Source organism: Mobula hypostoma, chromosome 18 (assembly GCF_963921235.1).
Source record: "Mobula hypostoma chromosome 18, sMobHyp1.1, whole genome shotgun sequence".
NCBI classification, from domain to species: Eukaryota; Metazoa; Chordata; class Chondrichthyes; order Myliobatiformes; family Myliobatidae; genus Mobula; species Mobula hypostoma.
Window position 1 is genome coordinate 60,270,273 of NC_086114.1, and position 26,370 is coordinate 60,296,642.

General features: G+C 45.8%; 1 protein-coding gene across 2 annotated transcripts in view; it reads right to left on the reverse strand.

The window, feature by feature from the left end:
- Positions 1-2,294: 2,294 nt before the first annotated feature.
- Positions 2,295-26,370, reverse strand: part of roraa (RAR-related orphan receptor A, paralog a) — a 130,386-nt gene continuing 106,310 nt past the window's right edge. For both annotated transcript variants that reach the window (XM_063070972.1, XM_063070971.1), the window contains 8 exons: positions 26,222-26,363; positions 19,214-19,600; positions 11,903-12,024; positions 11,690-11,822; positions 11,010-11,117; positions 9,354-9,464; positions 7,497-7,609; positions 2,295-2,487 (listed from right to left, as the gene is read on the reverse strand). In XM_063070972.1, coding sequence (XP_062927042.1) covers positions 2,323-2,487; positions 7,497-7,609; positions 9,354-9,464; positions 11,010-11,117; positions 11,690-11,822; positions 11,903-12,024; positions 19,214-19,600; positions 26,222-26,363 — 1,281 coding nt within the window. In that variant the 3' untranslated portion in view covers positions 2,295-2,322. The remainder of the gene's footprint in view (positions 2,488-7,496; positions 7,610-9,353; positions 9,465-11,009; positions 11,118-11,689; positions 11,823-11,902; positions 12,025-19,213; positions 19,601-26,221; positions 26,364-26,370) is intronic.

The following is a 26,370-nucleotide window of genomic DNA, read 5'->3' on the forward strand; positions in this document are numbered from 1 at the left end:
GGATAGGTCACCCAGCTATGAGGAGGGGTATCAAACACTTGTGGCAGTGGAGTCCTGTGTGAATGACTGGATGGGAATTTGGTACTTGCAGTGGGTGCAGCAGAGTCCAGGAATAGATGCTCCTGAACACCACAACAAAAAATCCTGGTGAGGGGGTTCAGTGTATGGACTTCAGCCTAGCCTGCTACCTTATCACCTCTAGAGGAAAGAGAGTGTGGCAATGCCCCAGTACACAGTAGGCAGGGAAGGTGCCAAGGGTGCTTCAGCTGAAGGCTAATGGCTATTCTAAAGGGCTTTACTGTACTAGCGTGTTCTCTGGGATCAAGTTGTCCTTTTGTCAGACTAGATCAAGGGTTTAGTTGCCTGTCCCAGTTGGGAATGTCCCTCTGACAGTGTTCTGTTTTCCCCTAGCAGGCTGAACGGAAGCAAGGTGTGAGCTGTATAAACTCTCAGATCATGCGATAGTATAGCTGGCAGCCGCTTAGGTAGAAACAGCTGGGAGAACAGATCTGCCTACTGAACAGTGTGATGACAAAGTTAGGCATCTATCAGTATTCCATAGAAGAGTCCACAAAAAAAAAGCAGTCCCACAATAGAAACAAAGCCTAAACCATCCTTATACAATGGCTGAGGTTTTGAAAGACATTGATTTGTAACTAAATAGTAACTGTAGGTAATTTATTGTAAAGTCAGTTTGCAACTTCTCTGAGCCTGTATGTCCTTGCTGTTTTGCTGTTAACAGAAGTACCTGACCATTTTTCATACCCTCATTATAACCAAACAGGCTCCCTGAGCTAAAGTTTCAAATCCTCCATCTGACCACGAGGAATTTCTTCCTACAAGTCTTCAGATGCAGTCAGAATCCTGGATTGTTTTCACAGTAACAGCAAATGCCAGCCAAATGATAACCCACCACACTCAAACAAACACTGGCCTAAACTGCAAGATTCAGATCACCCCGGAGCCAGACTAACTCCAGGACTGCCTCACACACAGACACACAGATAACAGCCCTTAGCACAATAAGAGACTGCAGAAACACACGGTTTACTTCCCTGAGGGGTTAAATGTGCACCAATGAGTGCTCTTTTACATATTGCACTACAAAGCAATGAGACGTGCAAAAAGCAACAGTGAACCAGGCTCACCACAAACATTTGCACTGCCACATGCACACTCACACGCACACTCACACTCACCTATACATATACATACATTCTTTCACCCATATGCCCACAGTCAAACACAAACATAACCCATTACTCCCATTTGCACACACTCACACCCCATGTACACCTAACATCTAAACCTCACAGCCATACACCCACTCTCCCCACCAAAAAACAGACATGTGCTTTAGACATTTCTACATATTCACACATTTTTGGAATGTCGTTTCACAAGGAAACCTCCATTTTAAGGATATTTGCCAAAAAAACATAAACAGTGTGGCACATCAGATGAAATATCTCACTAGACAGAACCAGACATGGTCTCAGAAGAAAATAATACCAAGCTTTTAGAAAATAATATTTCTTTCTATTATTGTCTTGCCTTACAAAAAAGCATCTTACACAAATCACTTCTCTTTTATTGCCGGAATATTTAAGTGCTTCCTAATAGTCATACAAGGGTTATAAAAATAGAACTCTTTCTTAAGTGGTCCAGACAAGGCTTTGTATTTTATAAATCATTTGATCCCGCCACCTTTCACCATACTATTCTGGATCTGTTGCACATTATTCAGCCACACAGACAATGGAAACTGGAGTGCGATTGTAAACCAGACAAATCGTGTGGGCATTCCTACAACACACAAATATCAATTTAAACAGCAGCATCTGAAACTCGCACCCTCTCCTGTACACTCAACAATTAAACTTGTATTTCTTGTGCATGTCCTTTAACAGATTTAATAAATACCAACATATCATGTACAAACTGGGAAAAGGTGCTTAAAATATAGATTTATATATCATCTCACAGCACATCAAAGTTAAAATGATATACTGATATTAAATGTTATAGTCACTGTATTTACTCAATATACCCTGTAAAAGATTTGCTCTAAAGAAGCTTCTCAGCATTATAATGTCACTGTACGCTGTGCTCTACACAAACTAAATGCATGAGAAAAACAGGTTCAACTCTCACTAGGAAACTAATGTTAATCCCCCCGCCCCAAGCCTCTAAAGTCACCCAGGACCTTGCCGCCTCTTTGATCTCCTGGGCCGTGCACACGGCTGATGCACTGAGCAACAGAATCTCATTACGTGACCCGCGGCAGGACTTCCAAGTTGCGATGTCTACTGGTGCCAGTGATTATCCATCTGTTGGCATAATTTGCTCAAACTCAGAGCTGAACAGCTCCTTGTACAGTGGAGGGAAATGCACGCGCACAATGTCTGGGTGTATTGCTTTAAATGAGGAGAGCTTCTCAGTGTGTCGATTGCACAGTGCTCGTAACATGGTCACTTTAGATAGGAGCTGGAAAGAGAAGGAGAAACAATTAGAGAACATTCCCTTTGTCATTCTGAATGGAAAGCCAGCAGGAGAAGAAACAGCAGGATGAACAGTTAAAATCATGGCAATCATAACCACAGATGCTGTAAATCTGAAATAAAGTAGGAAAATACTCAAGTGGTCAGGCAGCATCTATGGAGAGAAACAGTTAACATCTTAGGCATGATGACAGGCTGCAGATTTGGAACATTGACAATTTCTCTTTTCGCAGTTGGTGATTGTCCCGCTGAGGTTTCCGGGCAATTTTTATTTTTATTTATCTTCAGATAATCCTCAGAAGTACAACACTGTGGACAGAGAAATGTATCATCAACCAAAGCTGAAGGGAAGATGCTGGTGTTCAGTGGCAGAGCTCAGGCACAAGGCAGAGGAGAGCAGACACCGAAGCTGAAGAGAGCTCCTATCACCACGCATGAAGTGAGAACACATGCACTGAAATGAATTGTTGCTGGACAGAATGAAGAAACCCTTAAACGTCACATCACTGTGAAACAACTAGTGTGGACTGATGGCTTGTGTCAAGGTGATGAAGGGACAGACGATCGTACCACATTGGTGTATCAGGCACCTGCTGAGGACATGTCAAGAGAAACGGAAATGGCAGTTTCAAAGCAGCAGGAAATGAACTGTCTGTTAATACAGAAGCTTCCTGGTTACAGACAAATGACTTACAGAAATGCAGTTTTACTAAACCTGTCATACATTTTTCAAGTATTTTTGAAGTAGGAGTAAAAAAAATGTTAAAATATTTCATGCTATTAATGACCGGATACAGTACATTTTCCACTAATGTAATTATGGGTAAAGCTAAGGTGATTATTTTATGAAACATTCATGTTACCAGGAAGGAGGTTTCTGCAGCCTTGCAGCGCATTAAGGTGGATAAATCCCCAGGGCCTTACTGAGTGCATCCTCAGACATCAAGGGAGGCTAGAAGAAAAACTGTGCAGGCTCTCATTTGCTTCATGACTGCCTCTGGAGAAGACCAGGGGATGGCTAATGTAGTTCTGTTATTTAAAAATGGTAGCAAGGAAAGTCGGGGAACAACAATCTGGTCAGCCTGACATCTGCAGAGAAAAGTTACTGGAAGAAGTTGTGAGGAACAGGACCTACCAGCATTCCAATAGACAGAGTCTGATTTGGAGGGGTCAGCATGGGAAGTTATGCTTGACAAACATTTTAAGAGTTCTTTTGAAGAGATAACCAGCAAGGTCCTGCATGATAGGCTGGGCTGGAAGGTGAGGTCCCATGGAATCCAGGAAGAGGTAGTTGGGTGGATTCGAAGTTGTCTCAGAGTTAGGAACCAAAGATTGGTGACGAAAGATTGTTTCTCAGAATGGAGACCTAAACTGATGGTGTGGTGCAGGGTTTATTTTTGTAAGTGATCTGGATGCACAAGACTTGATCAGGAGGCTTGCAGATGACATAAAATTAGAAGAGGTTGTTGATAATGAAGGTTACTGTAGATTACAGGGGATCATTAAGAGTTAGGGAAGTGGGCCAAGGAATGGCAAATGGATTCCAATACTGGTAAGTGTGAGGTGAAGCTCTTTGGAAAGTCAAATCAGTGTAAGACTCATAGAATAAATGATAGAGGCTAGTCAGTGTAACTGAACAGAGGGGCTTAGGAGCACAAGTACACAGCTTGTTGAAAGTGGCATCATAGGTAGAGAGGGTAGTAAAGGAATGCATTTAACACGCTGGTCTTCCATCAGTCAGGACAAAGAATGCTGGAGTTGGGACATTGTGTTGAAGTTATATAAGAAGTTGGTAAGGCCACACTTGGAGTATTGTGTAGTTGGGGCACACTATTATAGGAAAGATAATACTGGACAGTGAAAGATTTTAAAAACGCAAACAACAGGAATTCTGCAGACGCTGGAAATTCAAGCAACACACATCAAAGTTGCTGGTGAACGCAGCAGGCCAGGCAGCATCTCTAGGAAGAGGTACAGTCGACATTTCAGGCCGAGACCCTTCGTCAGGACTAACTGAAGGAAGAGTTAGTAAGAGATTTGAAAGTGGGAGGGGGAGGGGGAGATCCAAAATGATAGGAGAAGACAGGAGGGGGAGGGATGGAGTCAAGAGCTGGACAGGTGATTGGCAAAGGGGATATGAGAGGATCATGGGACAGGAGGCCCAGGGAGAAGGAAAAGAGGGAGGGGGGGACCCAGAGAATGGGCAAGGGGAATAGTCAGAGGAAGAAAAAGGAGAGTGAGAGAAAGTAGGTGTGTATAAAAATATATAACGGATGGGGTACGAGGGGGAGGTGAGGCATTAGCGGAAGTTAGAGAAGTCAATGTTCATGCCATCAGGTTGGAGGCGACCCAGACGGAATATAAGGTGTTGTTCCTCCAACCTGAGTGTGGCTTCATCTTTACAGTAGAGGAGGCCGTGGATAGACATGTCAGAATGGGAATGGGAAGAAGAATTAAAATGTGTGGCCACTGGGAGATCCTGCTTTCTCTGGCGGACAGAGCGTAGGTGTTCAGCAAAGCGGTCTCCCAGTCTGCGTCGGGTCTCGCCAATATATAGAAGGCCACATCGGGAGCACTGGACGCAGTATATCACCCCAGCCGACTCACTGGTGAAGTGTCGCCTCACCTGGAAGGACTGTCTGGGACCCTGAATGGTGGTAAGGGAGGAAGTGTAAGGGCATGTGTAGCACTTGTTCCGCTTACAAGAATAAGTACCAGGAGGGAGATCAGTGGGGAGGGATGGGGGGGACGAATGAACAAGGGAGTCGCATAGGGAGCGATCCCTGCGGAAAGCGGGGGGGGGGGAGGGAAAGATGTGCTTAGTGGTGGGATCCCGTTGGAGGTGGCGGAAGTTACGGAGAATAATATGTTGGACCCGGAGGCTGGTGGGGTGGTAGGTGAGGACCAGGGGAACCCTAGTCCTAGTGGGGTGGCGGGAGGATGGAGTGAGAGCAGATGTGCATGAAATGGGGGAGATGCATTTAAGAGCAGAGTTGATGGTGGAGGAAGGGAAGCCCCTTTCTTTAAAAAAGGAGGACATCTCCCTCATCCTGGAATGAAAAGCCTCATCCTGAGAGCAGATGCGGCAGAGACAGAGGAATTGCGAGAAGGGGATGGCATTTTTGCAAGAGACAGGGTGAGAAGAGGAATAGTTGGAGTTGCCTCCAACTTTCACCCTGCCCTCAAGTTTACCTGGTCCATTTCCAACACCTCCCTCCCCTTTCTAGATCTTTCTGTCTCTATCTCTGGAGACAGCTTATCCACTGATGTCTACTATAAGCCTACTGACTCTCACAGCTATCTGGACTATTCCTCTTCTCACCGTCTCTTGCAAAAACGCCTTCTTTCAATTCCTCCGTCTCCGCCACATCTGCTCTCAGGATGAGGCTTTTTTTTATACACACATTCTTTCTCTCTCTCTCCTTTTCCTCCCTCTGTCCCTCTGACTATTCCCCTTGCCCATCCTCTGGGTTTTTCTGCACCCCCCCCCTTTTCTTTGGCCTGGGCCTCCTGTCCCATGATCCTCTCATATCCCTTTTGCCAATCACCTGTCCAGTTCTTGGCTCCATCCCTTCCCCTCCTGTCTTCTCCTATCATTTTGGATCTCCCCCTCCCCCTCCCACTTTCAAATCTCTTAATAACTCTTCCTTCAGTTAGTCCTGAGGAAGGGTCTCGGCTTGAAACGTCGACTGTACCTCTTCCTAGTGAAAGATTTCACTGGACAGAGTGAAAAAAAGTTTTACAAGGACTAGACAGCCTAACTTATAAAGTGTGGTTGGTCAGGCTAGAGGTCTTTACTCCTTGGAACATAAGAGAACGTTAGAGGAAGTGTTTAAAATTACAGGGAGCTTAGATAAGGTGGATGTAGCAGTCTTTTCCCAGGGTAGGTGAGTCCAAAACTAGTCTGCACAAGTTTAGAGAGAGAACGGGACAATTTAAAAGCGACCTGAGGGGGCAGCGTTTTCACATAGAGGGTTGAGAATATATGGAACAAGCTGCTAGAAGAAGAGGTTGAGGCAAATACAACTGCATCATTTAAGAAGCATTTGCGTAGGGAAAAGGAGCAGCTATAGTGGGATATGGGCTGAACACCGGGACCTGTTGGTGAGCACCACGGTCAGCTTGGACTCATTAGGCCGTTGGGCCTGTATCCATGCAATATTGCTCTGTGATTATTCCTGTATGAAAGTGTTACAGTACGTTTATGTACACTGTAGGTCACCATAAGATAGTCATTTCTGACTTAAAGGGAAATCAGCTCATGACTGTTCACAGGAATGGAGCCCACAGGTAATCTGGGGAGCATCCATACATCAGAATTACAGGCGATCCTCACGTAGCTGAGTGGCAGACAGAGGCACCGTGTCTCCGCCTAGCCAGTGAGATGGCACTGAGTAACAAACAGTGGGAACAGCAGCAAACGGGAGAGGCGGAATACTGGATCCTTTGGACCAATACTCCAGAGGCACAGTGATGCCCTGACAATCTGAGTGCTGGAGCCACAGTCCGTGGTGGGAATCTGTAGAAACCATGATGCTGCTATGGTGATGGGGGACGATGGCTGTGCATCCTGTTAAGCCCACAATTTGTATTAATCTCTGCTCTTGATATGTCTGGATGTGAATTATTTAACTGTAACTCAGAGGGCTAAGGTGGGAGAAGTCAGAGTGTAAATCCCACACCTCCTCTCCTGGGTATTGTAGCATGGAGGCTAATGTACCAGGAGCTAAAGTTCAGATCGCTGAAGAGGAGACTGTGACAGCTGGTAATTTAAATTTAATGATGTTAAATTGTTCTGGAATTTTAAGTAAACCAGAATCTGGAGTGCTAACCACTGGGTTCTCTCATTCCCTCAGCCAGGAGCTCTCTGCCCTAACCTGGGCATACACAAGAATGAGGTTGACTCTCAGAGGGGGGACAGAAAGAGGAGTGGCAATAAATTCCTAAGTTGTCCATGATGTCCACAACCCACAAGTGGACTGAGAAGCAGGGTACCTTGGTCAGAATGCCATCCTCTCGGTGATGTTTCTGTAGAAGGTGCTGAAGGGCCAGCTGGATCCTCTGCTGCAACTTCTCAACTTTAATCTTCTCCTGAAGCCATAGACGATCTAGGAATTTCAGATGGCAGCACCGTCAACCTGGCAGTAGGTAGCTAAGGCTCTTCTGATTATGTTCACAGCATTAACCCAGACGTGAACGGGACCAAAGACTGCTCACCCACTCTGTGCACTACCAAGGACATGGGGAGACATGGGACACCCTCCTCTGCCCACCCGATACCAATGTACACACACCAATGCACACACCCTATGTGTATATGTGCCTTTACACACACCCTATGCCCCATACACACACGCACACTACAATCACCTGATCAATGCTGCAGAACTGAAACAGAACAAAGGTGTACAGGACAGTGGGAATAAGAGTAGAGTGGGCATGTTACTGGAAGTCCACAGCAGACTGAGTATCTGTCACCATGCTTGCAGGAGTCCAGTCAGTGAAGTTAATCAGTAGTTACGAGAATCAGAATGGTGATCACCTACTGTGTGGAATATTAGAGAAATACCTTTGGTTCCTGAACACCAGTACGTGGTCCAGTTCAAATCTTACATCGTGCAAACAGGGTGACCCAAATAGTGGAGCAAGCTACAAATCCACAAAGTGGTTTAACTGGCACCACAGCTGGTTCTCCAGGGAACATGGTCACACCATGGAATTTTCAACACACTGGGATCACACTGTGGAACTCGAACGCTGGAGCCCTCAATTGGAGAGGGACCATGTCAGTGCAGTTATAATAGTTCCCATCTCTATTACTGAATCTCTTCAGAACCTTGACTTGCTCTATCCAGTGAGACATACAACCCCCCATTTTCTGCGTGTCAGTCCAGCCATAGACACCTAGACACATATTTGTCATTACTGACCAAGAAGTAAACCCATGGGGACCTATTTCTGGCGGGTGTTTCAGTGGTGAACAGGTCTATCATCCATAATGAAGTATCTATCTAATCTAATTTCAGTTACCAGCACTTGGTCTGTAATCTTCCAATCCTTGGTGGTTTAACTATTCATCTTGATAGCTGAGTATTGCCAGGATGCCTGCTCCACTATATACGCAGAGAAAAGGTTCTTCCTCAGATCCCATCCTACCACTTACCCGAGGCTTATGCTCTTTGCCAAGTCATTGGGCACATTTAAAGCAAAGGTTGATGGGCACTTGATTAGTAAGGACGTTAAATGTAATGGGGAGAAGACAGGAGAATGGGGTTGAGAGGGAAAATAAATCAGCCATGATCAAGTGATAGAGCAGATTTGATGGGCCACATAGCCTAATTCTGCTCCTATGACTTTGGTCTTTCTAGATTATGAAACCTCTGCAACTGTATCCCTGCAAATTTTGTACCCCACCATCAGTCACCCCCACTGCAGGAAAAACAGACCCAGCCTCTCTGGTCTCGGCTCTTAACTGAAACACTCCACCCTAAGCAATTTCCTGGGGAATCTATTTTGCGCCCTCTCCAGTACAATCTGGAATCTCACTGGCCAAAGTGAATCGCCCTTCCTGCAGCAATGGAATACACGTCCTCGTCTATGGTTTCAAACGCCAGTTGATCCAGGCTTTTTAATTCTTTGAGTGGCCCATCTATCTACCTTATAGAGGGATAATAAATCAGCCACAATGGAATGGCGGAGCAAACAGGGCCTAATGCTGCTCCTATACCCTTATGGCTTTAGAAACACGGTTAGTGAAGAGGGTGCAAGGGTAACTAAAGTGCAAAAGGGAATCAGTGTGAGATAGTCACACTGTCACTAAAGCTGATCGTCCTTTCCTATTGAGGTACTCACCAGCTGAGATCAATACGTAAGCAGAAAACAAGGCGATCTCATCCTCCACCAAGTGCAGCGCACACAGACTTTTGCCAGTTTCAAAGACAGAGTTGATCAAGTCATCACAACCTGTAGGAGAGGGGATGAAAAGAGAATGAGGCTGAACCCAGCAAGCGACCTTTTCTTCACAGTTGGCCCATGGGGCGCTGTCGTGGCAGACTGGTGTGACTGCTGGAACTCCAAAATGATCCAGATAAATCACTCAGAATATAATTCATCAATCAACACAGAACTGACCAATGGGAGGGGAGTGTACATGAAACCATGAATGCTTCTCTTGCATATTAAACCAACGATGAGGCCAATAATGCTGTTAGTGCATTATTCATCTGATGGATTCAGACAATTCAGAGATTCTGTGCAGTTTGCAGATCTCCACACATTGTACAAACATTTCCACTGTTTATACATTACCCTGTTCTAGTTATAAAAAAAAATTGTTGCACTTGCGAATTAATTCCCTTTTAAAATCTAAGCTTTGTTTCAGCCCACAGAGCTTGCTGGTTGCTGGCCACACATCCCGCTCCCTAACTGCTCATTCACTCTATCTGCTCTCCTGCAAGATTGCACTCAAGCAGAGAGACATGGAAGCTTACACTATTCTGTGGCAAGTAGTGTGGAAGTTACTGGGGACATGGTATCAGTGACCTGTGGCAAACACTGAACCAGACAGGACTATAACCAGCTGCAGAGAGGACACAAGTCTTTCTGGCTTGTGGAATATTGTTCCTGCCTTGGCTGGACATGGATCCTTCAGGAAGCCCTATACTTGTGCCTCCTAACTGCTTCCCATTTTTCCTTTGATACTAGTGGTGATGTGATGATGTTGAAAAGACAATGAGGGGTGAGTGAGTCAGGGATGGGAGGAGAGATGGAGATGGTGGGAAGAGTGTTGGGTGAGAGGAGGGCTGTTTGTGGGCTCAAGAAGCACTGGCCCCCACTATCACCTCCATCAATGGCACACGTTGGCTGCACTGTGCACCATCTACAAATGTATTGCAGTTTCTCACCCAGCCACCCTCACAGCACCTCTCAAACATAGAACCAAGGAGAACAAGGGTGAAGGATGCAGTGGAACACCAGCATCTGTAGCTTCACCTCCAAATTGACCATGCTGACTTGGAAATATATCTACAGTTCTTCATTGCCCTTCAGTATAAACCTGCGAACTCCCTCCCTGGAAGCACATCACCAGAAGAGTTGAAGATGTGGGTTCAGTCAACCTCTTGGGACATAACCTCTGCTGGGCTTCAACATCCACATCCTGAAACTAAATCAGTACACGCAACCATACATGCAAGGTGCTGGAGAAGAGTGGCAGGGAGAGGAAGGAATAGATGAAACAGGGGTTGGAGGTGAGAAGATGAGATGGAAGCTGGAGGAGATGCAAGTAGAGAGATGGGCGAAGCGGAGTGGAGAGGGTGGAGGAGAGGTAAAAAATGGAAGGAAGACGATGCAGGAGAGGAAAGGGTGAAAGGTAATGGAAGTGGTGACAGAAGATTCTGAGGGGCTTGAAGGAATGGAGGGGTCTGTGGGATCATTGGGTCAGGGGAGTGGAGGGCAGAATGGTGGGGGGGAAGAAGCAGACAAACAATGTGCGGGGTCTTTCTTTACCCAGCGACTTGAAGACATCAGGTCCAGCAAATTTCCCGTCAAAATACACGGTGTTGTTCTGGGAGTCAAACGCTCGACACATTCGGACAAACACAACTTCTAAAGAACCTGAGGACATGGAGAGAAGGTCAAAAATGTAGCACCGATCTCAGCAACACCCAGTCACACCAGCACAGGAGAGTTACTCTCTGAGGAGAGTGGGTGGGGAGCGAGACCGGGTGGGGGGGGGGCGGAGTGAGAGGGGGGCAGAGGATGCTGGGATGAAGGGAGCTGGGGGGCGGAGGGAGTTGGGGGAAGAGGGACAAAATGGGGGTAGCAGAGTGGGGCAACAACCCATACACTAGTCTACGCTCAGCACTGGTCTGCCTATTCTTTATTCTCTGTTCTACATAACCTGATTGTTCTGAATTCAGCCATACTTCCCCTCTAGGCCACTCTATTCCACATTCTCACCAATGTATGAATTCTTCTGATTTACTGGATTAATTTGTGTTCGATATCATCTTGGGCTGTACTGCTACCCATGAACACACCTGGAAATCCTTCGTAAAGCCCTTACTCCCATTCCCTATTCCAACTGCCATCCCCTTCTCTCCTCCCTCTCATCTACTGTTCTTCTCCTCCTCCCTCAAAGAAAGTGGGCCAGGTGTGAAAAATTGGTTTTGGCCATGAAAAGGTACCTGCTTTCAGAAGTACGATCTGGTCATTTTGACACAACTCCATGAATCCATCGATGCGCTTGGCAAACTCCACCACATACTGAATTGCTTCTGTGATTTTGATCGCACATAGCTGCCACATCACCTCCCTGGGCTGGGAGAGAAGATCAGCATGTTATTATGTATGCTTGAGGACACAAAGTTTGTTCCAGAGTCAGTGGCAGCTCACCTTACCTTGTTCAAATAAATTTCCAGCTCCTCCTGCATGTACGTTTTCCACATTAGTTGCTGCAGCTCCTCCTGGAGGTATTGGCAGGTCTCAATGTGGGATTTGGCAATGTTCTGTGCAAGGTGTTCTAGAGAGGGAAAAGGGAGCTACTGAAGGAAGAGTGGACAATCAGGCCAAAGGTCACAGAACTAAATGGTCAACGATGCCAAACTAATAACTGACTTGATAGGTTAATGTTTCTCTCTCCACAGCCGCTGCCTGCCCTTCTGAGCAATGCCTTAAAACAATGACATGGGACACAGAGGAGAGTGGAACTGAGAACACAGCCCCACTCAAGTACAGGGCATCATCTAACCAAGGGGGCACAGTGGCACAATGAGTAGAGCCGCTGCCTCACAGTGCCAGAGACCCAGGTTCAGTCCTGACCATGGACACCATCTGCGTGGAGTTGGCATATTCTGTGACCCTTGGATACTCCGGTTTACTCCCCACACCTCAATGTGCAGGTAGGTCACTGTAAGGTGAGAGGTAAAGTCTGGGGAGAGCTGCAGGGGATGTGGGGAGAATAAAAAATATAATTAATTCAGGATTAGTGTGAGTGACCGGATGGCAGTCAGGGTGCACTTGGTAAGCCGAAGTTTCTGTTTATGTGCAGAGTTATCCATGTCTCCACAACCCTATGTTGGTGTTGATGGTCTCCACACCCCGCTAGGGAGTGCACCAGGGTCAGAGCGTAGAATGAAATCCTTTACCCTACATCCTGCTGCTGGTCCCTACAGCCCTGTTCTCCCAGGAGCCATGCCTGGAGGCCTGACTATATTCATGTGCTGGTAGCCATGGCAACGCCAAACCAGATCCATTAGTATGTGCCCATACTTAATCTGTGGCAGAGCTCATGGCCAAAGACTTTACCGGACGGGCACTCCATAGTTCCCTAGATACTCTGGGATGGACAAGGCCCAACCTTAGGAGGTCAGGAAAAGGGACGCCCAGTGTTCAGTGACCTGATCAGAGCCTCAGTGGGTACGGTGGGTCCTATATTTGGGCTATCCTGCTAGAACAAATCACCTACTTACAGTGCCGCAGTGGAACCCACTCCTACCTTCTGGTCCTCCCAATTCTGTTCCCAACCAGCCACTAGTCTCCAACCCAGTGCTGCAGGTTCCAACTCCCTCAGCCAATCCACCAACCTTCCAATACCACAACCCCTACCATCTCCTCAACCAAGTCATCTTCCCAAGGTGTAGCAGTGTCACCCACTGACCCCTGCTGATTCCAGACATCCACCCACACCCACCCGGTCTAACCCTAGGACAACTGGGTACATCCCAAGCAAGAAAAAAACACACACACACACACACACACACAACAGTATCTGCAGATTTTCTCTTCTCTTTGTTTGTGATTAGGTACATGCCAATGAGATCATTTCTCATGCTTCTGAACTCAAAGCAGCACGGGCCTGGTTTGCTTTATCTCTCCTTCTACGACACCATCCCAGGAATTGAGAACCACCACCGAACTGGTGGAGAAACTTGGCAGGCCAAGCAGCATCATGTGCCTATTTAATGCTTCCATCATATTTACCACCACAGTCTCCTACCCGCCCCCCCCCCGTGCATTCCAGGCACCCACCACCCTCTGTAAAACCTGTCTTACACATCTCCTTCGAACTTTTTCCTGTTGCTTGTCACACAAATTAACAATTTGCCTGATATGACTCCAAAATTGGAAGTCTGGTGGAACTGTAAGGGTAAAAAGACCCTGATGGGAGTTATATACAGGCCTCCAAACAGTAGCCAGGATTGGGCTACAAATTACAACGGGACATTTAGAAACCATCTCAAAAGGGTAATGTTACGAAAGTCATGGGGGATTTCAGTACACAAGTCAATTGGGAAAATCAGGTTGGCGCTGGATCCCAAGGGAGGGAATTTGTAGAATGCCTGCAAGATGGCTTTTTAGAGCAGCTCATGGTTGACTCCTCTCAGGGAAAGGAAATTCTGGATGGGTGTTGTGTAATGAACTAGGTTTGATTAGGAAGCTTAAGGTACAAGAAATCTTAATATAATAGAATTCACCCTGCAGTTTGAGAGGGAGAAGATAAAGTCAGATGTATCAGTAGTATAGTGGAGTAAAGCGTATTACAGAGGCATGAGAGAGGAGCTGGTCAAAGTTGATTGGAAGAGGACACTAGTAGGGGTGTCAGCAGGAAAGCAATGGCTGAAGAGTCTGGGAGCAATTCGGAAGGCATAGGGTAGATACATACCAGAGATGAAAAGGTATTCTAAAGGGAGTTTGAGGCAAACATGGCTGACAAGGGAAGTCAAACAGAGCATAAAAGGAAAAGAGGAGGCATATAATATTGCAAAAATTAGTGGGAAGTTTGAGGATTGGGAAGCATTCAAAAACCAACAGAAGACGACTAAAAAGCCACAAGGATAGAAGATGAAATATGAAGGTAAGCTAGCCAATAATATAAAAGAAAATAGCAGAAGTATTTTCAGATATACACAGAGTAAAAGAGAGGAGAGAGTGGATATTGGATCGCTGGAAAATGATGACGGAGAGGCAGTAACAAGGGACAAAGTGACAGAAGAATGTAATGAGTATTTTGCATCAGTCTTCACTGTGAAAGATATTAGCAACATGCAAGAAGTTCAAGGATGTCAGGAGGCAAAGTGAGTGTAGCTGCTATTACTAAGAAAAAGGTGCTTGGGAAGCTGAAAGCTCTGAAGGTAGATATGTTACCTGAACCAGATGGACTCCACCTGAAAGAGCTGGCTGAAAAGATAGTGGAGGCATTGGTAATGATCTTTCAAGATTCTAGTATGGTTCCATTATTATATTGTAATTTGTCCTCTGTGCCTATTGTCTTGTTTATTAATTATTGTACTGGCCTGCACTGTTTTGTGCACTTTATGTAGTCCTGTGCAGGTCTGTAGTCTAGTGCAGTTTTTATGTTGTTTTACGTAGCCTTTTGCTGTCTCACATAGTCTAGTATAGTTTTGTGTTGTTTCATGTAACACCAGGGTCCTGAAAGAACGTTGTTTCATTTTTACTGTGTACTGTACCAGCAGCTTATGGTCGAAATGACAATAAACTTGACTTGACTTAAGGACTGAGAAATTGCATATGTCACTCCACTCTTTAAGAAGGGATGGAGGCAGAAGAAAAGAAATTGTAATCCAGTTAGTCTGAAGGCTAACTGGTTGCAAAGATATTGTAGACGTTTTTTAAGGATGATGTTTCGGGGTACTTGGAGGCACAAGTACCTCTAGGTAGGCGAAAGTCAGCGTGGTTTTCTCATTGGGAAATCTTGCCTATCAAATCTGTTGGAATTACTTGAAGAAATAATGAGCAGAAAAGAGAAAGGAGAGTCAGGGGATGTTGTTTACTTGTATTTTCAGAAGGCCTTTGATAAAGTGCCACATAAAAAGCTGTTTAACACGATAAGAGCCCATGATATTACAGGAAAGATACTAGCACTGCTGACTGGCAGATGGCAACAGGGTGGGAATAAACAGGGCTTCTGGGGACTTATGATATTCCACAAGGGCCGGTGTTGGGACCCTTCCTTTCATGTTATATGCCAATGATCTGGATGACGGAATTGATGGCTTTGTGACCAAGTTTGCAGATGATAAAAGATAGGTGGAGGGGCAGGTAGTGTTGAGGGAGCAGGGTGTTTGCAGAAGGACTTAGACAGATTGGAAGAATGGTCAAGGAAGTGGCAGATGGAATATAGTGTCGGGAAATGTATGGTCATGCACTTTGGTAAAAGCAAAAAGGCATAGACTATTTTCTAAGGAGGAAGAAAATTCAAAAATCAGAGGTGCAAAACGACTTGGGAGTCTGTGTGCAGGATTCCCTAAAAGTTAGCTTGCAGATTGAGTCAGTGATGAGGAAGGCAAATGCAATGTTAGCATTCATTTCAAGAGGACTAGGATGTGATGCTGAGGCTCTACAAGATATTAGTCCGATCGCAATTGAAGTATTGTGAGCAGTTTTGGTCCTCTTATTTAAGAAAAGATATGCTGGCATTGGAGAGTATCCAGATGCAGTTCACAAGAATGATTCTGGAAAGGGTTACCATATGAGAAGGGTTTGATGGCTCTGGGCTTGTACTTGCTGGAGTTTAGAATAAGGGGGATCTCAAGGAAATCTATCGAACATTGAAAGACTTGGGTAGAGGATGTTTCCTCTAATGGGTGAGTCTAGCAGCTGAGGGCAGAGCCTCAGAAGAGAGGGAGGTCCATTTAGAACAGAGATAAAGAGGAATTTCTTTAGCCAGAGGGTAGTGAATCTACCACCGATGGCTGTGGAGTCCAAGTCTTTAAGTTATTGAGTATATTTAATTCTGAGGTTTATAGCTTCTTGATTAGTCAGGGCATCAAAGGTTACAGAGAGAAGGCATGAGAGTGGAGTTGAGAGGGATAATAAATCAGCCATGACAGAATGGCGGAGCACACTTGATGGGCTAAAATCACATAATTCTGCTCCAATGTCTTATGGTCTAACTGGGAAAATGGGCAAAGGAATGGCAGATGGAATTACCTAGAGCAATGGAGTTTTGCATTCCAAGAGGCCAGGACAGACAGTGAACGGCAGGGCATTGGGGAGTGCTGTAGAACAGAGACCAAAAGGTAGAAATTCATAGTCCCTTGAAAGTGATGGCACAAGAGTGGTAAAGAGACTTTGAACATCCTTCTGTTTGAGCAGCTGGTCTCAGAAGCTGTGGGTGGTAGAGACAAGTCTGTGATTGTGGCATTGCCTGTGGTGATCTGGGATTTTTCCTGTGAAGAATGTGTCACTGCTAAGGCCAACAGGTAGAGCTTGTCTGGACAATGCTGTACAGCTCAATAGTAAGGTCAGTATAATTGTTAGCCACGCATGGGGAAGATGAGGATAAATCCTTCAGCTAGAGATGGAAGAATCTTTGGTGTCTCTACTCAAGAGTCTGCAGAGCGTCAGTCACTGAGTTCACAGCAGGAATTGAAAGAATTTTGAATCTTCAGGGAATCAATAGGTCAGGGGTTACTGCAGATAAGTGGCACTGAGGTAAAAGATGAGCCATGATCACACAAAATGGCGGAGCTGGCCAGAGGAGCCTCGTCTTCGGTCTATCTCTGACCTATTGTATTATCTTCAAGGCCAAAAGAAGTTTCTAGTCTCTCATGAGTAAAGTGGGCAACACACAGGAAAATGGAGATGAGGTCCTGTTTCTAACAATCCCATGGGGTGCTTAAACATAGCTGACCATCCAGACAAGCTCAACCGTTGTCCTTAGCAGTTAAGCACATTCTTCACAGAAGAACCTAAGATCAGCACAGGCAATGCCACCATCACAGACTTGTCTCTACCACCCACGGCTTCTGAGAACAGCTGCTCAAACACAAGGAATTGATGGCTTTATGGCCAAGTTTGAAGATGCTACGAAGATAGGTGCAGGAGTAAGCAGTGCTGATGAAGCCGGGAGTCTCCAGAAGGACTTGGACAGATTAGAATAATGGGTAAAGAAGTGGCATATGGAATACAGTGCAGGGACGTGTCTAGTCACACATTTTGTAGAAGGAATAGAAGTGTAGACTATTCTATAAACTGGGAGCAAATTCAGAACTCAGAGGTGCAAAGGGATTTGGGAGTCCCAGTGCAGTATTCCCTAAAGGTTAACTTGCAGGTTGAGTCAGTAGTAAGGAAGGCAAATGCAACGTTAGCATTAATTTCAAGAAGACTAGAGTATAAAAGCAAGCATGTAATGCTGAGGCTTTATAAGGCACTGGCGAGGCCTCACTTGGGAGTATAATGAGCAGTTTTGGGGCTCTGGCATTGGAGACGATCCACAGGAAGTTCATGAGAATGATCCCAGAATGAAGGGTTAACACTTTTTAATGACTCTGAGCCTGTACTCACTGGAGTTTAGAAGAATGAGGGGGATCTCATTGAAACCTATCGAATATTGAAAGGCCAAAATAGAGTGGATGTGGAGAGGATGTTTTCAATAGTGGGAGAATCCAGGACCAGAGAGCACAGAATACAAGAGTGCCCCTTTAGAACAGAGAGGAAGAGGAAGTTCTGGATGATACTGTGCTTAACTGGATCAGCAAATTTGTTGATGACTTCATGATTAGGGGTGCAGTGGACATCAAGAAAGATTATCAGAGCTTGCAGTGGGATCTGGACCAGCTGGAAAAATAGATTGAAAAATGGCAGATGGAATTTAATGCAGACAAGTGCAAAGTTTAGCACTTTGGTAGGTCCAACAAGGGCATGTCTTATAGGGCACTGAGAAGTGTGATGGAACAAAGAGATCTAGGAATACAGGTCCATAATTCATTGAAAGTGGCATCACAGGTAGATCGGGTCATAAAGAAAGCTTTTGGCACCTTGGCCAAATGTACTGAGTACAGGAGATGGGATGTTATGGTGAAGTTGTGCTCAGGTTTGGTCACCTACCTACAGGAAAGATGTAAACAAGGTTGAAAGAGCATGGAAAAAACTTACAAGTATTTGCTGGGTCTGGAAGACCCGAGTTAGAAGAAAAGATTAAATAGGTTCGGACTGTATTTTTTAGAATGCAGAAGATTGAGAGGTGATTTTATGGAGGTATACAAAATTATGAGGGGTGTAAATAGGGTAAATGCAAGAAGGATTTTTCCACTGAGGTTGGGTGGGAATACAACCAGAGTCATGGGTTAAGGGCGAAAGGTGAAAAGTTTAATGGGAACATAAGGGAAAAATTCTTCATTCGGAGGGTCATGAGAATATGGAGTGAGCATAACACGAGTGGTGCAAGCAAGCTAGATTACAACGTTTAGAAGTTTTAATAACTGCATGGATAGCAGAGATATGAAGGACTATGGTCCCGTGCAGGTCAATGGGAGTAGACAGTTTCAATGGTTTTGGCACGGACTAGATGAGTCGAAGGGCCCGTTTCTGTGCTGTACTTCAATATCATTCTAGCTAGAGGGTGGTGAATCTGTGAAATTCAGTGACATAGATGGCTGTGAAGGTCAAGTCATTAGGTATATTTAAAGCAGGTTCTTGATTAGTAAGGGTGTCAAAGGTAACAGGGAGAAGGCAGACGAATGGGGTTGAGATGGAAAATAAATCAGCCATGATTGAATGGTGGAGCAGATTTGATGGGCTGAACGGCCTAATCCTGCTCCTGTGTCTATGGAACTGGGCAGTTCAGGATCCCACAGATGCGCGTTCCCCTGTAACATCACCACCCACTGAATTAGATGCGCCATTCTCCAGATACCCTATCAAAGTTCTTGCAGGCATTCACTATGCCCTCCGGGTGCCCACCTTACCTAGCTCTGCCATTGAGGCAGTCGGAGACGTCTCACCATCTGTGAAGGAGCAGTAGGGAAAGAAGTCTGGGGCTGTTGCATATTCACAAATGGGCTCCTGTTTAATGCCGTTAATGTCTAGACCGGACTGGTCAGGAGACGGCTGGATGTCCAGGTAGAGGTTGTTCATCGCTGAGTCTGCCTTGCCCAGTTCCGCTGCCTGCCCATCCATGTACAGGTTGCTGAGGTCGTTGTTCAGTTCTGCCAGGCTGCTATAAGGTGGGGTTAGGGGCTCAGCTTCGCCAGGGGGCTGGGGGTGGTCCCTCTGTTGTTGCTGCAGGCGATGCTTCTGTACCTCAGCGTACAGACTATCCCTCTGCTTCTTGGACATCCGACCAAACTTGACAGCTGCAAAAAGGAACGCATGCCTCGGTGTCAGATGCAGCAGGGAACACATGCAGCTGGGAACGTGCGTGCCTTGGTATCAGATGCGGCGGGGAGCACGCGCCTCTGTATCAGACGCGGCGGGGAGCACATGCCGCTGGGAACATGTGTGCCTTGGTGTCAGACGTGCTGGGGACGTGTGCCTTGGTGTCAGATGTGGCGGGGAATGCGCGCCTCAGTATCAGACGTAGCGGGGAACACATGCCGCAGGGAACGTGCGTGCCTTGGTGTCAGACACGGCGGGGAGCGTGCGCCTCGGTGTCAGACATGCTGGGAATGTGCCCCTCAGTATCAGACATGGCGAGGAATGCGCGCCTCGGTGTCAGACGCCACGGGGAGCGCGCGCCTCGGTGCCAGACGCGGCGAGGAACACACAGCTCTGTATCAGACATGCTCTCTGCTGTATTGCAAAAAGTCTATGAAAACCAAGAAGACTGCAGATGCTGGAAATCTGAAATGAAACTGCTGGAAGCATTCAGCAGGTCAGGCAGCCTCTGTGGAGAGAGGAACAGAGGTAATGTTTCGGATTTGAAAAATTAACCTGCACCTTCAGGTTTTATTACAATGCCTCTGCTTTAGGGCAATCTTTCAAAAGCACGGGCTTTCCACAAAGTCCCTTTGCAGCTATAAATACATTCTCATCTGACATTTTACTCTCAGAGTTTTAAAGTTCTTCTGTTGACTTACTGATGGGGACAATTTTGCATGAATTCAAACTCTCCCATCTCGGCACTTTAATTCTAAACAAAATTAACATAATTTACAGAAAGGAACTGGGGAAAACCCACAATACTGCACCTCATTCTGGGATATTTAAACACATATGTCCAGTGTAGAGCATAGAGAGCATTGCACTGTCAACGGTACTGTCTTGTACGTGTGATGTTAACAGAGGTGCTGTCTTCTACTCAGGTGGGAAAAGTTCAGCATTGTACTTTCTTATGGCACAGAAGGAGGCCAATCGGCCCAGGGAATGTGTCCTTGCTGTCAGAGGTCATTAGTTTGTGGATGCTTGCAGTTGCTTTTCCCCATTTAGATCGTTGGGATCTCTTCTGGAGTAGAGGTGACCTACACAAAAGGGGTGGGGCACATTTGAACTGCAGGGTGACCAACATTCTGTGAGGCAAACTTACTTTTGCCACCAGGTGGAATTTAAACTAGAATGGCAGGAGGTAGGACTCGAGGGAGCTAAGTCAATGAGAAGACTAAGGAGAAAAGGCAGCAACTCCTAGCAGTTTGGATCTTTGAGAAGCGCCCAGGCAGCATTAGGGATTAATTGCCAGGAATAAATTAAGTAAAGTGGGGCAAACGGATTGGACATCATTGGAGTGGACAGAGATAGAGTGGAGATTTGGAGGCTTTAGCTCTTTGAGGCTTCAGCAAGGAGAGGCTTCAGACAGAGAAGGCAAAAAAAAACAGCCGCAGCTAGAGCTTCCTCCCACAACCCCCACAGTTTATAGTTCTTCTTTCCTTAGTTGCTCAGTTAGAACAGTCGAGGCGTCAGGCAGGATAGTGGAATGCTCCTCTTGTGGGATACAGGAAGGCAGGGAGATCTCCAGTATCCCTGGCAATTACACCTGTGAGAAGTGCATCCAGCTGCAGCTTCTAACAATCCGCGTTAAGGAGTTGGAGCTGGAACTGGATAAACTCCGGATCATTTGGGAGGCTGAGGGGGTGATAGTTAGGGCAAATACACCCAAAGTGCAGGACACAGGAAACTGGTGATAGTCAGGAAGGGGTTAAGGAGCCAGTGCAGAGTACACCTATGGTCATCCCCCTCAACAACAGGTATATCACTTTGGATACCGTTGGTGGTGGGGTGCGGTGGTATAACCCAGCAGAGGAAAGTCCCAGCGGTCAGATCGCCAGCACTGAGTATGTCTCAGTGACTCAGAAGGGAAGGGGAGAGAAGAGGTACGCTGTGGTGATAAGGGATTCATTAGTCAGGAGAACAGAAAGGAGGCTCTATGGACGAGAACTAGATTCCTGGATTATATGTTGCTACCAGGTGCCAGGGTCCAGGACAGCTCAGATTGAGTCTTCAGCATTCTTAAGCGAGAGGGCGAACAGCCAGCGGTCATGGTCCACAGAGGTACCAATGACATAGGTAGGAAGAGTGACGAGGTTTTGCAGAGTGAGTTCAGGGAGTTAGCTGCTAAGTTAAAGGACCTCCAGGGCTGTGATCTCAGGATTGCTACCCATGCTGTATGCTAGTGAGGCCAGAAATAGGAAGATTATACAGTTTAACACGTGGCTAAGGAACTCATAAGATTTTTGGATCATTGGGCTCTCTTCCAGGGAACGTGGGACCAGTACAGAAGAGACAGTTTGCACCTGAACTGGACGGGGACTAATATCCTAACGGGAAGGTGTGCTAGTGCTGCCTGGGAGGGGGGATAAACTAGAGTTGCAGGGGGATTGAGAAGACAGATATTGTTATGACCTCAGACGAAGTCAGGAATCAAAAGGTTGAGCATGGTGCGACTCATGTCCTGAGCTGCGTATACTTCAATGGAAGAAGTATCGTAGGAAAGGCAGATGAGCTCAGGGCATGGAATAACACTTGAATTATGATATCGAACCCATTTGTGAGACTTGGTTGCAGGAGGGCAGGACTGGCAGCTCAGTATTCCAGGGTCCTGTGATTTTAGACGTGACAAAGTCGGAGGGATTAAAGGAGGAGGAGTGGCATTACTGGTCAGGGAAAATGTCATAGCAGTCTTAGTCAGGACAGACTGGAAAACTTGTCCAGTGAGGCTTTATGGGTGGAACTGAAAAATAAGAAAAGTATGACCATGTTAATGGGGCTATACTACAGACCACCCAACGGTCCCAGGGATTTAGAGGGACAAGTTTGAAAATAGATCACAGACTGTTGCAAGAAACTTTAGGCTATTATAGTAGTCGATTTTAACTTTCCACTTTCTGACTGGGAGTCCCACACTGTAAAAGGACTAGATGGGATAGAGTTTGTCAAATGTGTTCAGAAAAGTTTCCTTAGTCAGTACGTAGAAGTCCCAATGACAGAGTGTGTGATACTTGATCTCCTGTTAGGGAATGAGACAGGGCAGGTGACCAAAGTTTGAGTAGGGGAACACTTTGCATCCAGTGATCACAATGCCATTAGTTTCAAAGTAAATATGCAAAAATATAGGTCTAATCCGCAGGTTGAGATTCTAAAGTAGAGAAAGGCCAATATTGATGGCATCAGAAAGGATCTGGCGAGTGTGAATTGGGACAGGCTGTTTTCTGACAAAAGTGTACATGTTAAGTGGGAGGCCTTCAAAAGTGAAATATTGAGAGTACAAAGCTTGTACGTGTCTGTCAGAATAAAAGGTAAAGATAACAGGTGTAGGGGTATGGAGGTCGATGGGTGTAGACAGTTGAAATCATTCGGCATGGACTAGATGGGCTGAAGGGCCCGTTTCTGTGCTATGACTCTAAGAGGGGTGTACATGCAGCAACCAAAGATTGTGAGCCTAGCAATCAGGATAGCTATGTTTACTGTAAAGGGGTAGAAAGGGCCACTGGTTTAAATTGCATCCATTTTAATGCAAATAGTTTAACAGGCAAGGCAGACAAATGGTGGGAATGGATTTTCTCTACATACTGAGATATTATGACCGTAACAAAGGCATGGTTAGGACAAGGGAAGGACTGACGGCTCAGTGTTCCAGGGTACTGATGCTTTAGGCATGACAAGGAAACAGGTAGGAGTGGGGACTGTGTTGCCTTTCTGATAATGGTGGACATACATCAGTGCTAAGAGAGGCTATTCTTGAGGGGTCTCCTACCGAAGCCTTTTGGGTAGAACTTAGAAATAAAAAAGGATGGTCACCTTGGTAGGAATATATCACAGAGCTCCCCACACCACCCCCCCCCACCCCCGAGTAGTCAGTGGGAATTTGAGAGACAGATGTGTTGAGAAATTGGACACAGTTGTGACAATGATGGGGTAGTAGTGGTGGGAGATTTTAATTTTCTCAGTATTGGCCGCACCACCCGGAGTGCAAGTGGCCTGGATGGTGCGGAATTTGTCCATACCAGTTACTTTACGCTATAGATAGAGGCAACTGGATCTCCCAATAAGTTATTGGGAGAGGTTGGTCACACCAGATCTTTATTCCTTAGAGTACAGGAGAATAAGGGATGACTTCATGGAAGTTTATAAAATCATGGGGGGTATGAATAATGTAACATTTCCCCAGGGTTAGGGAGTCCAAAGCTCCCCATCTATGTATTGTTTAAGAATTCACCTAAGTTTGAGGACAAAATGAGAGACATCTTTTCTCCCAAGAGATGTTGGCACATTGGGTCTGTGGCTCACTGCTCGAGGAACCCTAATTCAATCCTGACCACCAGCATTGTCTGTATGGAATTTACACGTCCTCCGTGGCCCTCTAGGTTTCCACACTACTACTACTACTGCTACGTCGACTCAGGCCTAGGGGGCCGGCATCGGGCACGATGACGGACTCTCTACTTCGCTCTCTCCCTCATCAGTGTGTTCAGTTCATCTACATTAGCCGCGCCGCTGTCTTCTAGGAGCGGGAGCGTGTTGACCATAGTCTTGGGAGGGCGCCCAGGGTTTATCCTCCCGTGCTTGGGCTCCCATATGATGACTAGGCTGGCAGGTAGCTCGGGGTGGCGTAGACAGTGCCCTGCTAGTTGCAGTCTTCTTGCCTCGATTTTAGTGGAGAGCATCGGTAGGTTGTTATAGAGCTCGACGTTCGTCATGTGCTGTTGCCAACTCACATTAAGAGCTATCTGGAGTATTCATGTATAGCAACCATCTGCAGACTTTCAGATTGTCTTGGTGAGTGTCCATATCTGGCATCCGTACGTGAGAATGGACTCTATGACTGCTATGAAAATCCTCTTTTTAAGCCCTCTGGTCAGGTTCGACTTCCAGATTTCCTTCATGTCGTTCATAGCCCTCCACGCCAGCGCCTTCCGTATCTTTATGTCCTTCTCCGAACTCATCATTCTTGACCCGAGGTACTTGTAGTCAAAGACTTTCTTAATGGTCTCATTCTCTATGGTCTTGAGAGTACCTTCGTCGCAGTTAAATGCCATGTACTCTGTCTTTTTAGCGTTTAGGTGAAGTCCAACTTTTTTGCATTCAAGTTCCACTTTTGCTGCTGTGCTTCCTCCATCTGATCAGAGAGCAGGTTTCCACAGGGTGAACCGATTTCCTCCCACATTTCAAAGCTATGGCAAAAAAAGAGAATCGAGGTGGCGCTGATGACCACGTGCGAAAGAGGAAAAGCGACAGCAATGCAGGGAAAGATGAAGAAGGGGAGTGGGATTGGTGGGATTATTCTTCTGATCCAGCGTGGATCCAATGACACAGGCCTGCTCCACCTGCAGAAGAATATACTGTGACTGAGGGAATGTAACAGAGGTTCAGCACATTAATTCCTGGGATGGAGGATGTGTACTCTGAGAGAGATTGAACAATCTGCTCTTTGTTCTCCAGTTTAGAAGAGTGACATGTAATTTCATTGAAACATACAACGTTCCCAAGGGGATGGACAGGATAAATCTTTCAACATAACACTATAGTTTCTCCTGCTCTACAATTCTCTTTAGATTTTGTAACATCTGCTATTTCACATAGCAATAGATTGAACTAATTCTCCAATTTCCACACTGCCTCCGTGAGAAGAATATCTCTGTGGGACTATCAGATTAGTGAGGGCATAAAATGACCTTTGAAGTGGATTGTCAACTACAATCCTCACAAACAGCTTCTCAAGCACATTCCCAACAGCAACACATTAACCAGATCACTGACAGTAGTCCCTGACTTGTAAATCAGCGTTAAGTTAATTTACTCTGCAGACTACATCAACTTATTGATTATTCCAAAATGCCTTTCATGAAGGTAATTAAAGATGCTAAAACATGGTGATATTTTTACGATGCTGAATTGCCTGGAACGTTGCTGTACAGAGCTGTGCTCAGCCACAGTGTTTTTAGGAAGGAAGCTCTAAACTTCTTTCATATATGTCAGCCACCAGGAACACGTGTTCAAGGTTACAATGTCCTCTTTATCCATACGATTCCCAACCCTCATCCTCTCATCTCCCATATTACTGAATCCATAGGCTTTAAGAGAAGCTTTACTCGACATAGAAAGAGATGAGTTGTTTTTTTTTAAAACACACACAAAATTGCTGGAGGAACTCAATGGGTCAGACAGCATCTAGGAGAGGAATAAACAGTCAATGTTTTAGTCTGAGACCCATCATCAGGACCGGGCTGAAACATTAACTATTTATTCCTCTCCATAGATACTGTCTGAATCATTAAGTCCCTCAGCATTTTGTGTGTGTTGTTCTGAATTTCCAGTATCTGCAGAATCTCTTGTTTTTCTTCTGTAAATAGTGTTTCAATTCTTTTTCAGAAAACCAGGCAGGACAGCGTGAGTGAAGCACAGATTCTGGGGCTCTAAATTTTACTTAGGCATTGCTCACTGACTTAATCTTGCCTCTCACCATTAAACATGGTGCCCCAAGCGAGGGTGATCCACGAGGGATTAGGATGCAAAGGGCCTTTACGTCACTGAGATTTAGAGCTTACCATCACGAGACATTCCCACCGTCAGACACTTCTGTAATCGACAGTGCTGGCACCGGTTCCGGCTCGTTCGGTCAATCAGACAGTTCTTCTGCCGCGGGCACGAGTAGGTGGCATTACTCTGTTGGCTTCTCCGGAAGAACCCCTTTGTT